Source organism: Hoplias malabaricus, chromosome 1, assembly GCF_029633855.1.
Source record: "Hoplias malabaricus isolate fHopMal1 chromosome 1, fHopMal1.hap1, whole genome shotgun sequence".
Classification (NCBI taxonomy): Eukaryota; Metazoa; Chordata; class Actinopteri; order Characiformes; family Erythrinidae; genus Hoplias; species Hoplias malabaricus.
The window spans coordinates 66,824,189-66,837,225 of NC_089800.1; the positions used below are offsets into that span (position 1 = coordinate 66,824,189).

Consider the following 13,037-nt stretch of genomic DNA (forward strand, 5'->3'; position numbering starts at 1 on the left):
TTGTGTACAAGGACAACAGAATAAGACAAAACAAAGCATTTTGTTATCAGCAAAACCCAGGACTTATTTTTCATTTTCTGCAACACTTCAGTAAATCACTTCTGCGTTGTTTGAGACCTCAGATACACAGGCCCTCTGCCATGACTTCAGAAATAACTTCAATAAAATAAAGTATAAAACTCTGGCAGCAGTAACGAGCCCTTTATTCCTAATTTCTCTCACACACATTCTTATAAACACACATATGTACATTCTGTTCCTTTGAACCAGTCAGTTGCACTTTAGCTGAACTCACTCAGGGGATTCATGTCTGATTTCCCAAGTGCTAAGTCAATCAAATCCATAAAATTTTATTTATATAGCGCTTTTCACAACAAAAAGTCGTCACAAAGCAGCTTTACCAAGATCCGAGTGCTTTTTTACAGAACCACCTTATGAATATTCCCAAAGAAAACAATAGCTGAGATTTCTGGGTGTGTGTGAGTAATGCACCATTGTGTACAGGTGTGTTTAAATATGATGTCCTTAATGGGGCCCATATCCTTCATATTTTAACCTGAGGTCCACTTATGATGTTTTACACATATCACAAGTCCATTTCACAATCCTTTTGTCAGAGTTCCTTTTAAAGTAATATATGCAAATGACTTAAGTGCCTCACACAAAAAGCAGTCCAGGCCGAAACATGCCGTATTCCTTCAACATAAACCCCTGTAGCCTGAAGAGGAAGGCATATGAAAGTGGGTTTCTTTATGTGACATCACAAGAAAGAGCTAGATTTCCATATGTAGTCCATATAGCAGTGAATTGTGTGACTGAAATAAACAATATTTACATGCTAAAATTAACAATTTTGTTGAGTAACTTTTTTCTTATGGACTTTTCTTAATATGCTGCAAACTATTTATCCAGGGAGTGTGGACTGCTTGTAAAAAACATAATATTAGTATAAACACATAAATGAATACAGTAAACAGCAACAAGACTTTCAACAGTCACTGCCTCGAGAAAAACGGAGAAATTAAACCACTTTATTGGAATTTCTTCTAATATTAGAGATTTCAGAAGCAAATAATCACCCAACAATTTTAATATACTCTTCTAACATGTTTGAAGACTTTTGCATAGTTCTGTATAAATTAAAGCATATTTATTACAGCATGTACCCAAATGCTGCATTACTCAAACTCTCACCCCTGTCTGTGTCCAGCTCCACATTAGAAACAGTCCGTAAACAGCTCTCACGAGTTCCCTCAATAAAGACAAACATTGGCTGCTATTCACCAGAGTAGGCGGAAGGGGGGCGGGCGGGCAGGCGGCTGCCATGGCAACATCAAGCATTTACTTGCTTTGTCCTAGTACATCTTGGCAACGTGGACAAAGGCATTCAGGGGTGTCTGAAGTGTAGCGGCGACACCGAGCACAGCGGGAGAGGGAGCTGGGGACTGCAGCTATAGTGTAGGTACTCTCCTCACGAATAACCCCACCTACAGGTACAAAGAAGAACAACACAAGATAGGCATTTTAACTCGTACAGCTGTAATTAAATGTATGTTAATTTAAAAATGCACAAGCCCATGGATGCTCCCTCATCAGGCATTTCTTCCCATTACAACCTTATCTGCGGTAACAGACCTGTACCCTTTCAATACTGATACACACTAGAAATAGGAACATTTCTGTTCATTAGGGAGCCATTAGTGATGGTTGTATACCTCTCTAGAAGATGCTCAGCACTGAGCTTGGTAGTCTTGGGCACGTTAGCTTTGTTTAGACTAAATGAGCTTTGAAAATAATTCGGTATCTCACCCTCCAGGTTGATGAGGAAGGTGCCCTGGTTGGTGATTGCGTCAGGGGGCAGGTCCCTGGGCAGAGTGCTGGTCAGAGTTGTGCGAGACGCCATCATGAGCTCTGTCAGCTGAGAGGTGGTGGAGGTGGGCTCCTCCTGCAGAGACTGAAAGGATGAACAAGAAGAGAGTTATGACTATGTTTGAATTTACAACAATCAAAAGCTTTCATTCTCATATTTCAAATAAAAATGTTTATCAGCAGCCACCTTTTTGCTGCCTTTTCATATTTATCAAATGTTGCTGTTTCACCTTCGACTGGGGTCATGACCCGTCAACCTGGTAGACGAGCCACAATCCAGTCGCTACTGTTTTTATTCCGGGTGCCCTTCCTCATGAAACCCTTCCATTTCTCCATTTAGTCTTGGGACTGGACCAGGAGTGCACAAACATCGCCCAGTTGTTGGAGAGAACACACTAAATGCCACACAGACAGTGACCCAAATCAAGGCTCAAGCCCAGGCCTGTATGGCAGCACCCGTTGGGTCAGAACTCAGCTTCACAGGAGGACTAAATTATGGCCTCTTACTTCTTCAGAGAATCACCCAAACAAAGCTAATAAGTGACGAAAACTTGCTGCACCATACAGGACATGCTGTAAATAAAGTGATGAATGCCAACAGACCCCAGGTAGTTTTCATTCACAAGCCCCTGATGCTTTAATACATTACACAGCATCATAAACCATATTCATATTTCTTTCACTGTTACCTCCATGAGCTCAAAGAGAAGGCCAGGCTCGATGGTGATGGTGAGGTCAAACTCCACGGCGTTGCGTCCTGGGATAGAGGACAGGAAAGAGTCTCTTATAGCACACGCCCCCTCCACAGCCTCCTCCAATCCTGGCTTCCGCCACACAGAACTGCTCTTAATCCATCCACTCCGGAACAGAGTTTCACTCTCTAGAAACCGAAAGAGATTTCATTTGGTTTACATTTACAAACACTCACCAGGCAATTTATAACAAGTAATTAGTTCACTTTGCTGTCATACAGTTACAGACACAAGCTCATCATTTTGTGCTGGTAATGGTCTGCCATCCAACTCATATCTGGTCAGCACCTCTTGTGGTCAGAATCTAACCAATAATGTAAAAGAGCATAAGTGCTCCCTCTGAGTGTATAAGGTGACCCTACCTCTCACCCCATCTCTTAGCATGCTTGGAGGAGACATTACTATCATGCTGAGTTCCAATGGGGTTGTGTTAGTGGCCGTTTAAAAAGATGTGTTGTCAAACAATTAAATGATCTTGGTACAGACTGAGGGTTGTGCATTTATTTTTTGACAGCATTTTTAGTTATTTTGTTATAGGAAATTCATTTTAAAATAATAATAAACTAAATAACCAATGCTGAACGAGGCTGCTTAATAGTGGCCATTTTTGCTGCAAGAACTGAGCTTCAGTCGGTTTCCCTTGATGGTAGGTTTGTGCCCAGTGAGCAGAAGTGTGCATACCATCATGTCCAGGTGAATACTTATAAACCTCCTCAGCCAGGTGAGGCAGGATAGGTGCGATGGAGCGTGTCAGGCCATCCAGTATCTCCTCTAGAGCCGTCTGACAAGACCTCCTGCTCAATGAGTTCTCTGCATCACAGTACAGCCTGTGGAAACCATTCACAAATTAGAGGTTAATCGTTATGTTTGGTTTGGTCATGTTTATATTAATAAAGTTGGTAGTTACTTGGTGAAACAGAAGAGCTGCTCACCTGTCTTTAATGATGCTGAAGTAGAAATTGGACAGATCTCGGGTGATAAAGGCCTGGAGAAGGCGGATCACTCGACCACAGTCAAACTCACTGTACGCATCAGTTACCTAACACAAAGACACAAATGTTATCTATCCTCTTGTTTGTCAGGGCACCAAACTGAAGATGTTGCAGAGTCTCAGCAGGAGTTTACCTTGATGCCGTACTCTCGAAGCAGGTGCAGCAGGTACTGGTCGATGTAATGCATGTCTTTAGAGTCCACTGCCTGAGTGCGAGGGTCAAAACCCTGCAGGTTCCCCAGCAAGAACCTCAGAGTGTTCCTTAGCTAGAAAGAGGAGGAAACTCACTGTGAATATGACAGGTTTAAAACATAGTTTTCACTACTTCTGCTTCATCTCACCAAATATGTTTTTGTGTGCGTGTGAGACCTTGTTAATGTTCTCCCTAGCTGAGTTCAGTGCTTTGGGGCCGATCTGAACCTCAGAGAATACATTGGACTCTGCGACCCACCACCTCAACACATCGGCACCGTAAGCAGGAGATGCTGCTTTATCCTAAAACAGAGAGAGAGAAATTTTATTTAATTCATAAAAATACATTGAATATTATTCAATGTAAAATTCCAGAACAGATGCTTCTGAAGTGCCACCTTCAGATCAAAGCATCACAACTGTAATGAAACATTAATAGAAGCCTGGATGTGTAGATAAACTGCATAAACCACAAAAAATAGGATAAACTGATGATATTTTTTTTATTTTGCTCAGCGTTATACCGTTCCTCCATTGATGACGATGTCAGGGTCCACCACATTTCCCAGTGACTTGGACATCTTCTCTCCTTTCTCACTGACTGCAAAGCCGTGGACCACCAGTCCCCTGAAATCAGCAGGAAAACAGTGACTGTGTATTCAGCACAAAATAGACACCAAAGACAACTCTTCTGCTCTTTTAGCTGAGTGTAGTCAAACTGAAGTAACGCATCAAAAGTTCCTGATGCACTGCTGAAGGATGTGAATAAGCATAGTTCACACAGATGTTGTAGTGGTTCAACTTCTCATTTTGACTAGAGTATCCCTTTATCATCTTTCTTTTCACACACTTCCATAAAAACCAGCCTTGTCCTTGTCTCAGTCAAAAAAGGGTGCACGTGAAATTACTAGGCAGGGCGGTACTCACTTATAAGGTGCTTTGTTGCGCACGGCAACACTAGTGAGCAGAGACGACTGGAACCAGCCGCCAATTTGATCCTTGCCCTCCACATACACATCAGCACGAGGGTCAGCCTCTGAGAGAGAGAGAGTGTGTATTAGTTAACCCTCAATACCCGTGTTATTCACAGAGCATCTCCAGAGCCAATCAGCCTGAGGAAAAAGAATATTATTTGCCATGAAGTTCATCTAGATCTACAAACAGCCAACCACCAATACAAAGCCATTCAGTCAGGCCCTGGAAAAGCCAGGAGGCCAAATCCATAAGCAAGGTGTAAAATTTTGCTTACTGCACCATTAAAGAATCAACCACGTGCTTCCAACAAAACATAAGAGAAAGAGAGAGAGAGTGGAGTTTGCTTTGGGATTAATAAATTATCTAATATTATAAGAAAAGCTAAAAGACACACAGATTGGATGCATCTTTGTTTAGTGGATTACTGGATCGTTCAAACAAGACAGTTTCTGATATCAATTTTTGTCAGTAATGAAAACCTTGCACAGTGGAACTGGACAGGCCGAACCAGCCTCGTTTGGCCTTTGTAGTTGAAGCTCTGTCATCTTCCCCTCCCGCTGAAGAGACAAATAGACACACTTCATTTCAAACTCAAGGAAAACAGACCCTCAGTCCACGGTAATTTTTTTTTGGCAGGAGAGACACTCTCAACCCAGCTGGAACACCAATGTCTGATACATTTGTACAATCACCACACCTGCGTTATTATAATAAACAAAATTATCACAAAAACTTGGTTAGCATATATACTTGTTAAGTGAAATTTAAAAATCACCTTGTAGTACAGCAGCCCAGGATGCTCCACTGTCAAACCAGATGTCCAGTACATCGTCCCCACGCACGTAGTCTGTTACTGCCCCGGCTTTACCCTGACACACACACACACACAAATGAACATAATTCAGAGCTGTTTTCAACTGATTAACTTACTTTGATCCATTTAACTCCAAAACAGAAAAACAGTCATTTACTACAAATAAAGCAGAGGTGAGCCCCTATGGCTCCGGTTTCCTCCCACAGTCCAAAAACACACGTTGGTAGGTGGATTGGCGACTCCAAAGTGTCCGTAGGTGTGAGTGTGTGTCTGTGTTGCCCTGTGAAGGACTGGCGCCCCCTCCAGGGTGTATTCCCCCCTTGCACTCAATGATTCCAGTTAGGCTCTGGACCCACCGTGACCCTGAATTGGATAAGCGGTTACAGATAATGAATGAATGAATGAGCCCCTATGATTGTTTACCTTCTTGAGCACATCTGGAGGAAGAAAAGTTTCTAAAGGCTCTTCCCACCAGCTGTCACTTCCTTTCTCTGCAAACACCTTGGCTATATGGGTCACCGTGTGCCTGTCAATGACAATAGCAATTTCATCATGTTGTAAAGAATCAAATTGAACTAAATCTTACTCACGGTAGGGTTCACTTTGGATGCACTTGTAGCATGTGCATGTTAGGGCTACACAATATTGTCCAATATAGTCTAACACATTAAAACAATATTACGGTACTGTGCATGAGTCAAAGGCCTTCATTCATTTAATTTATAATTTATTTAACAAATGATCAGTATTAGCATCAATAAAAAAGCAGAACACCTTGTCTTGTACAGACACTCGAAGACCCATTTTCTCTACAAGATTTGGAACATCTGGTATATTCTTCTCCTTTGATTTACCCCTTCTTTTTGCAAGTGGAATACCTCAATTGTCCGATAGTGAACAATTTGGCGATTAAATGAAGGATGGTCTCTGACTTTTACACAGATTTGTCTGCATCGTTTTTAAAGAAAGATTATTTGCTTGTTGGAACACGTGTACTTGTTTATAAGTGGCTCTTTCGTCTCCTTGTGGTAGAACACTGGTATTGGGACGCCCCAACTTCTCTGGCGGGAGATACACCAGTATGTCCTTCTGTCCAGCATCGCTAAAAGACTGGCTCTTGCTGACTCCGGCATTACCTTCACCTTCTGCAGGGCTTCCTACACACACACACAACATGGAAGATGTTGCTGAAGCAAAGGAGGGCATACTACCTACGGATGCTCAACATTTCAGAGGAAATGTTGAAAAGCATGTGACCATGACTTGATATTATGTCATAAGTTGACAAGAGGGAAGTTGAGGGTAGTTTTTTGTCAGATGATTGCTTTCAAGTAAAATTCTATAAAAAACTGTAAAAATCTTAATATCCATCAAGCTGTTATCGGTAGTCATTGTTTTGTAGCAAATGTTTTATCCAGTCATAAAAATTAAGGAGAAAAAAAACCTCATTCACAAATATAACCACAAAATATAATTAACATCAGACTGTGGCTAACCTTGGCCTTGTCTTTTAGGTTCGCTGTATTAATGAACCACTGTTTACTAGCTCTGATCATCACTGGTTTCTTACTCCTCCAGTCATATGGGTAACTGTGCACACAGTCGTCTTCCTTCACCAGCGCCCCAGCAGCCTGTAGCATGGAAATCACTAACACACACATACATATTTAATACATAATACACCTCAAAGCTCATATGTGTATATCTGATGTCAGTATGTCATAACACACAATCTGATGTAATGCTAATATTAATACGCACATTTTTTGCAAAAGAGTGATTATTTATAAGTCTATAAAAGTGCATCTCACACGAGATGAAGAATCTAAGTGCTTTGATGTCCATGAATGAATTAGTTTATGATCATAGAGCAGCCCCACATTTTTAAAATCGGTTTAGAACAAAATCTCTGACAGCTCCAAGTCACTAGATAGATTTACCTCGGTGGCATAATAATGTGAAGAATAATTAATGAAGAAAATAAAATGGCAGATCACTCTTTTAAAATACGTTGATGTAAGCTGATCCTATAGAGTGTGAATTTTATATTACAAGCATGTAAACACCCTCTCTTCATGTTCTAACCTGTGGTAGTGCCTTCATCCAGTACAAGCTGCCCCTGAAGATCAGCTCCAGCCAACTCTGTAAACCTGCCCTCCTCATCGACCATACATTCCTACACACAGACAGAGACAGAGAGAGAGAGAGAGAAACTTGCTTAGGACCTGAGGACCAACCAATTAGGGTTTTATTTAATCCAACAGACTCATTAGAATCGGTCAGTGGCGTGTACAGGGACGCACCACAGGCAGATTAAAGTGAGACGCCACACTGTAGTCCTCCATGCCGTGGGCGGGGGCAGTGTGGACCAATCCTGTTCCTTTGGCCATGGTGACATGATTTGCTGGTAATAGTGGCACATCTTTGCCAGAGATGGTGGGATGTTGACAGACTCCTCCCTCCAGATCAGACCCTGGAAACAAAAAGATGAATTTAGATTTGTACAACTATTAAAGCTAACTGTTTCTAATACATAAAAATTTGTATGGTTTTAGAAAGAAAACCATTTTTGTCACCGTGTATTTCACCTAATTTATTTGATGTATCTACATATGACCTCAGTTCTGGCTGCTTGAACCCTTCACATATTAAATAATGTTTGAACAGTAGGACATTTAGGAAGGCTACAGTCCTCCATTGGTCTCCCAGGTCAAACTGTTATAGGAAAGCTGATTTTATTTTTACAATACAGAAAGAATACATTACATGGAAATTATGATGTGTACCCGTAAACGTAGCCAAGGTTTGCAGGTCAGTGCCCAGTGCAGAGGTCAGGCTTGGGACACGCTCAGTGGACACAAGGAAGAGCACCTCATTATCTGTCCTCTTCACCACAGAGTACCTGAGAAGGACCCAAACACATTCACTTTGAGAGCAAGTTACTTTAATGATTTTATTTACCAGTTTGTCTAATTTAAATCTACAGGTTAGGAAAGACTGTGTGACACAACTCACTGGGCTTTGGGCATGAAGCAGATGGCCTCATTGGCTGGTATTGTCCAAGGCTGTGTCGTCCAAACCAGCACAGACACTTTCCCCAATGACCCTGAAACAAAAACATTTACATGGATTTAAAGTTGGACAGAAGTGTGAGTTCTGGGGATGAATCAACTGAGAGAACTGTACTCAAACAAAATGGGTATTCCAGGGACTTTTCATCTGCATGGATCCTAATTAACTCAGCTCTTTTGCTTTTCCATTGGTCTAATCAGGTACTTTAGTCCTTGCTCACTCCTGATATGAAGCAAGCGGTGTAGGTATTAAGTGTGATGTGTAAACCTTGCAAAGAGCTGATTGGCCAGAGAGACTTGTCAATAACCAGAAAATGCAGACCTCCAGCACAAACTAGCACTTATATAAGTCCATGTTACAGCAGCCATCACATTTGTTTTTATCCGACTCACAACGTTGGCTCGTAAAATTACGCTGTGCTGTTTTGAAGAAGTTCAAACAACCCACACTTTGATTGGTGAATGAAAAAAATACTCCAGCAAGACCTGGACTCTGCAACAAGGAAAAAAACTGTTGTGAGAACTGGGGAATTTTTTAACTGAGGAGCAGAGCCATGTTCGGTCAAAAACACAACGAGCATGTAGTGCTGTGCTAAGCCGAGTCGAGCCGATACAGTGTAGTGGAAAAGCACCATTAGTGTCTTCCTTCAAGAATGTTGAGGGCCACAGTGCTGTCTTAGATTCAAAACTACCTACACCAACCCAATTAGACAGAACATATTTATATAAGAGAGAATCAGGGGAGAGATAGAGAAAAGCTGGACATACCTAAGCTTGGTGCTAGTTTAGACGGCAGGGTGGTTAAAGGGAAAGTGGCGTACACGGATTTGCTCACATGCTCAGGGATATACTCCAATTCAGCTTCTGCCAAAGCTGTCCTACACACAGATAAGTCACACCAGCAACAGTAAAACTTCAAAAAACCAAACTCAAACGTGAATCATGTATCCTTCAGGTATGACATTGTTGACTAAACATTTTAATTTTATCTCAATCTCAATATCAAGCCTAAGCATACATCAGTAAAAAACAGACTTCTGTTACCTGGTCGAGGGAGACCAATAGACAGGCTTGTAGTCCTGATAAATTAAACCCTGAAAAGTAACATAGCATATTTTAAACATTAATACAGCATATGATTTTCCATTCAAACCCACTAAAAAATAAATAAAAATATATACTAACCTTAACCCAATAATTTAGAGAATTGATTCAGGCATAATTGGATATTTTTATTATTTATCAGTTATAGTGTAATAGCTGATATTATAAAACAATAAAAAATGCAAAACAACGTGAAGAGCATTGTAGAAAACCCCTTCTCTTGAGGTGTCTTGAATTGTTTTTCTCTTTCCAGGATTTCAACAATTATTTTCATATATAATATCAACTCTAATATCTAATCCTGTTTCTACTGGCCTCTCTGGATATTAGACACAGCTAAATGATGGAAATGGCCTTAAACACCATAAATAAATAATGAAAACGCAGCATTTACTAGATTTTTTTTAAAAATGGTAAGTTACCCATGAACCACAATTAGCAGTCTGGATGGAGACTCAGATTACTGCACATTTAGACTAAACCACCTGTCACCTTGCTGTGCATGTCTTCAAACACCCGCAACTGCGCTGCCTCGTAGTGTCCATTAAAGGTGTAGTAACAGTTCTGCCAGTCAGCCATCACACCCCAGCGCTGGAATGCTGCCCTCTGACAAGATATAGCACCCTCAGCAAACTCCCTCGCTACATACACACACACACACACACACACAAATGGAATATGGAAGAAAAAAATGAGATATAAACAACACAAATCTGGCCTTTTCATCACATTCAGTAATGTGAAAAATTCCTTCAAATCAGCTGTGAGAACATTGCATGTGACCTTCGAGTTCCTAAGTCCTAACCTTTCTGTCTGATCTGCAGAGGGGTCAGATCGTTGGTGGGCAGTTCCCCCAGTGCCTTCATTTCAATTGGCAGCCCATGACAATCCCAGCCTGGGACATAGTGCACCTTCCTCCCTCTCAGCATTTCAAAACGATTATGGATGTCTTTCAGAATCTACAGGGAACAACAGAAGAGTGCTGCACATAGTACCACCGTCATAACTGAACAGGTGTCCATGGCATGCATATCACCTGCACGTACCTTGTTGAGAGCGTGACCAACGTGAGCATCTCCATTAGCATAGGGAGGTCCATCGTGAAGACAAAACTCCTTCTTTGCCTTTCTCTGTCTTTGCCAGGTGTACAACTGATCAAAACCACATTCCTGCCCAACATCAAAATGACAAGTGAACATACACGAGCATTCTCAATTCTTACAGGCACAGCTAATAACTGTTAAACAACAGTAATTCAGAAAGATATAGACTACACTGCTTGGCCCCAAAAAATGTAATACTCTAATATTCTTCACTCATCGTCCATTTTATTAACTCTACTCATCCCATAGGAGCATGTTGCTGTTCTACAGTTACAGACTGTACTCCAGTTGTTGCTCTGAATACTTAGCTTGCCTACTTTCACCCTTATTTTCAATTATCAGGACCACCACAGCGCAGGTATGATTTGGGTGGTGGATCACTCCCAGTGCTGCAGTGAGACTATCATGGTGGTATTGGTGTTAGTGTGTGTTGTGCTGGTCTGAGGGGATCGGACACAACAGTGCTGTTGGAGTAGCCGACAGGACACATACAGCATCATTCATCTTCTTTAGGCAGTGTACCCGCTTAAGGTGGGCTATTTAAGGTGGAACTGGAAATTCAAATAAGCCAAGGCTTTCTTTAACGTACCTGTTGGGTCTGAAGCTCTCGGTCCAGTAGCTCTTGCCCTGTAAGCTTCATGGGGAAGGCGGTTCGCGGCAGCAGCACGGTGTTCCGGTGTTCACCGACTGACTGCGCCGTTTGCCCGCGGCTCTGAGCCGTGTCTCCGCGGCGCTGGGAGAAGAAGAGAGCGGGACGGAAAGCGGCGGCTCTCCGCAGAGAGAGACCGCACCGAGCCGCGCTCAGCAGCAACATAAGGTCGGAAACACTTACTCACGTCTAAAAACCCCAGTGTTTAATTCATCCCCAACCTGAGACCGCCAGCGAACACCCACCACGACCTCTCCAACCCGGAACGCCACAATCTCTCCTCGCAGTTCCCTCCGGTATAATTACGAAGACGGTTACACGGATGGAGTTAGGCTTTGTCCCAATTCTCGGTTTAAGTCCTAACGGCCTTCACTAAAGTGCGCACTTCTTTGACGTCGTAGAATGATGAACAATAATGGAGCAAGTGTTCAAGGCGTCAGAGGCTTCACAAATACAATTAGGATGGAGCCTTAATGAGATTAAAAACAAAATATTTTTCTACATACTTTAAATAAGCGTTTTCAAATACAACACTCATAAATTCATTCTAATAATAATACATTTGATATATAAGCTTCTTTCAGGATACTTAAAGACAATTTTCAGTACAACAGTTAAAACTCATCACTGACCAAGAAAATAATACAAACTCTCCTAAGAGAAGGGACAGTACTGGAACGCCTTTATTCTGTTTACAACTAGTGAACACAAGGGGCCGTGCTCGAGCTGTAGTTATTAAAGAGGAACTTCAAACACTTCAGAGTGACTAAACTTTCTACAATAAATCAAGACGTTAACAAATGAATACAGAGCGGTTTAATGTTACAATTTGTAACCTTACCCCCTCACTCACACACACACACACACACACACATAACCCTTTACTCAATGACATACTCAATGATATACACTATTTGTGCAGTACTATAATGAGGATGTTTTTTAAGGTGCATGTCCAGTTTGGAATCACTCAGTTATGCAAGCAATTTATACAGTCTTTAGAGAAAGGCATAAAATGCAATGTGATGCTCTGTACCCAGCCAACATACCCATGCGGTGCCCATATGGGCAGGTCAACTAGCCAGTCTAGGTTTCACAACACAGGATGGGGCCTATGTATACACAAAACTGGGCTGCCCACCTGGGTCCCCCAAAAAACGCATTCATATAGGCCGTACTAAAGTGTACTGGCTGGAGATCAGCTGCACATGAGCTTTAAGCCTAGTTGTTAATGCCAATCTTTGACTAAATGGTTATAAAAACCAGGGCTTGCTCCATCCAATTCCTCCATGATGAGCTGTTGTTTTTGATCCAACAGGACAACGGGCCAACCAAGACAGAGGTGATTAAGTGCACCTTTTATTAAATACACAGTAATAAAAACAAACTATTTCATTTTAAGTGACAAAAAATGGTAGTTAAGTGTTGTTGATGCATAAAAGCTACATTAAAGTACACAAAATATACAATAAAAACAAGTAAATGTACATTGTGGTAAGAAATAAAGTGTACTAAAA

The 13,037-nt window shown here is 41.5% G+C and overlaps 1 protein-coding gene across 2 annotated transcripts; it reads right to left on the minus strand.

Moving 5' to 3' along the window:
• Nucleotides 1-3: 3 nt before the first annotated feature.
• iars2 (isoleucyl-tRNA synthetase 2, mitochondrial) lies at nt 4-11,777 on the minus strand. 2 transcript variants are annotated; one of them, XM_066671305.1, is made up of 24 exons: nt 11,461-11,777; nt 10,815-10,937; nt 10,574-10,727; nt 10,261-10,409; nt 9,709-9,758; nt 9,433-9,542; nt 8,609-8,699; nt 8,380-8,495; nt 7,897-8,066; nt 7,679-7,769; nt 7,090-7,241; nt 6,590-6,750; nt 6,017-6,119; nt 5,555-5,648; nt 5,259-5,336; nt 4,732-4,840; nt 4,329-4,431; nt 3,982-4,107; nt 3,747-3,878; nt 3,554-3,660; nt 3,303-3,448; nt 2,559-2,749; nt 1,810-1,954; nt 468-1,487 (listed from the first exon to the last, which is right to left on the minus strand). In XM_066671305.1, the coding sequence occupies exons 1-24, from the start codon at nt 11,683-11,685 to the stop codon at nt 1,342-1,344; spliced, it is 3,072 nt and encodes a 1,023-aa protein (XP_066527402.1). In that variant the 5' UTR covers nt 11,686-11,777; the 3' UTR covers nt 468-1,341. The 2 variants fall into 2 exon arrangements, with proteins under 2 accessions (XP_066527411.1, XP_066527402.1); XM_066671314.1 differs by lacking the exon at nt 5,259-5,336 and having other exon boundaries at nt 4-1,487.
• Nucleotides 11,778-13,037: the final 1,260 nt, after the last annotated feature.

Coding starts and splice junctions, on each gene's coding strand:
- iars2 (XM_066671305.1), bottom strand. CDS start 11,685: ATGTTGCTGCTGAGCGCGGCTCGGTGCGGTCTCTCTCTGCGGAGAGCC. Junction 9,759..10,260: donor TTGAAGACATGCACAGCAAG/GTGACAGGTGGT, acceptor GTTACTTTTCAG/GGTTTAATTTATCAGGACTA. Junction 9,543..9,708: donor TATTGGTCTCCCTCGACCAG/GTAACAGAAGTC, acceptor ATCTGTGTGTAG/GACAGCTTTGGCAGAAGCTG.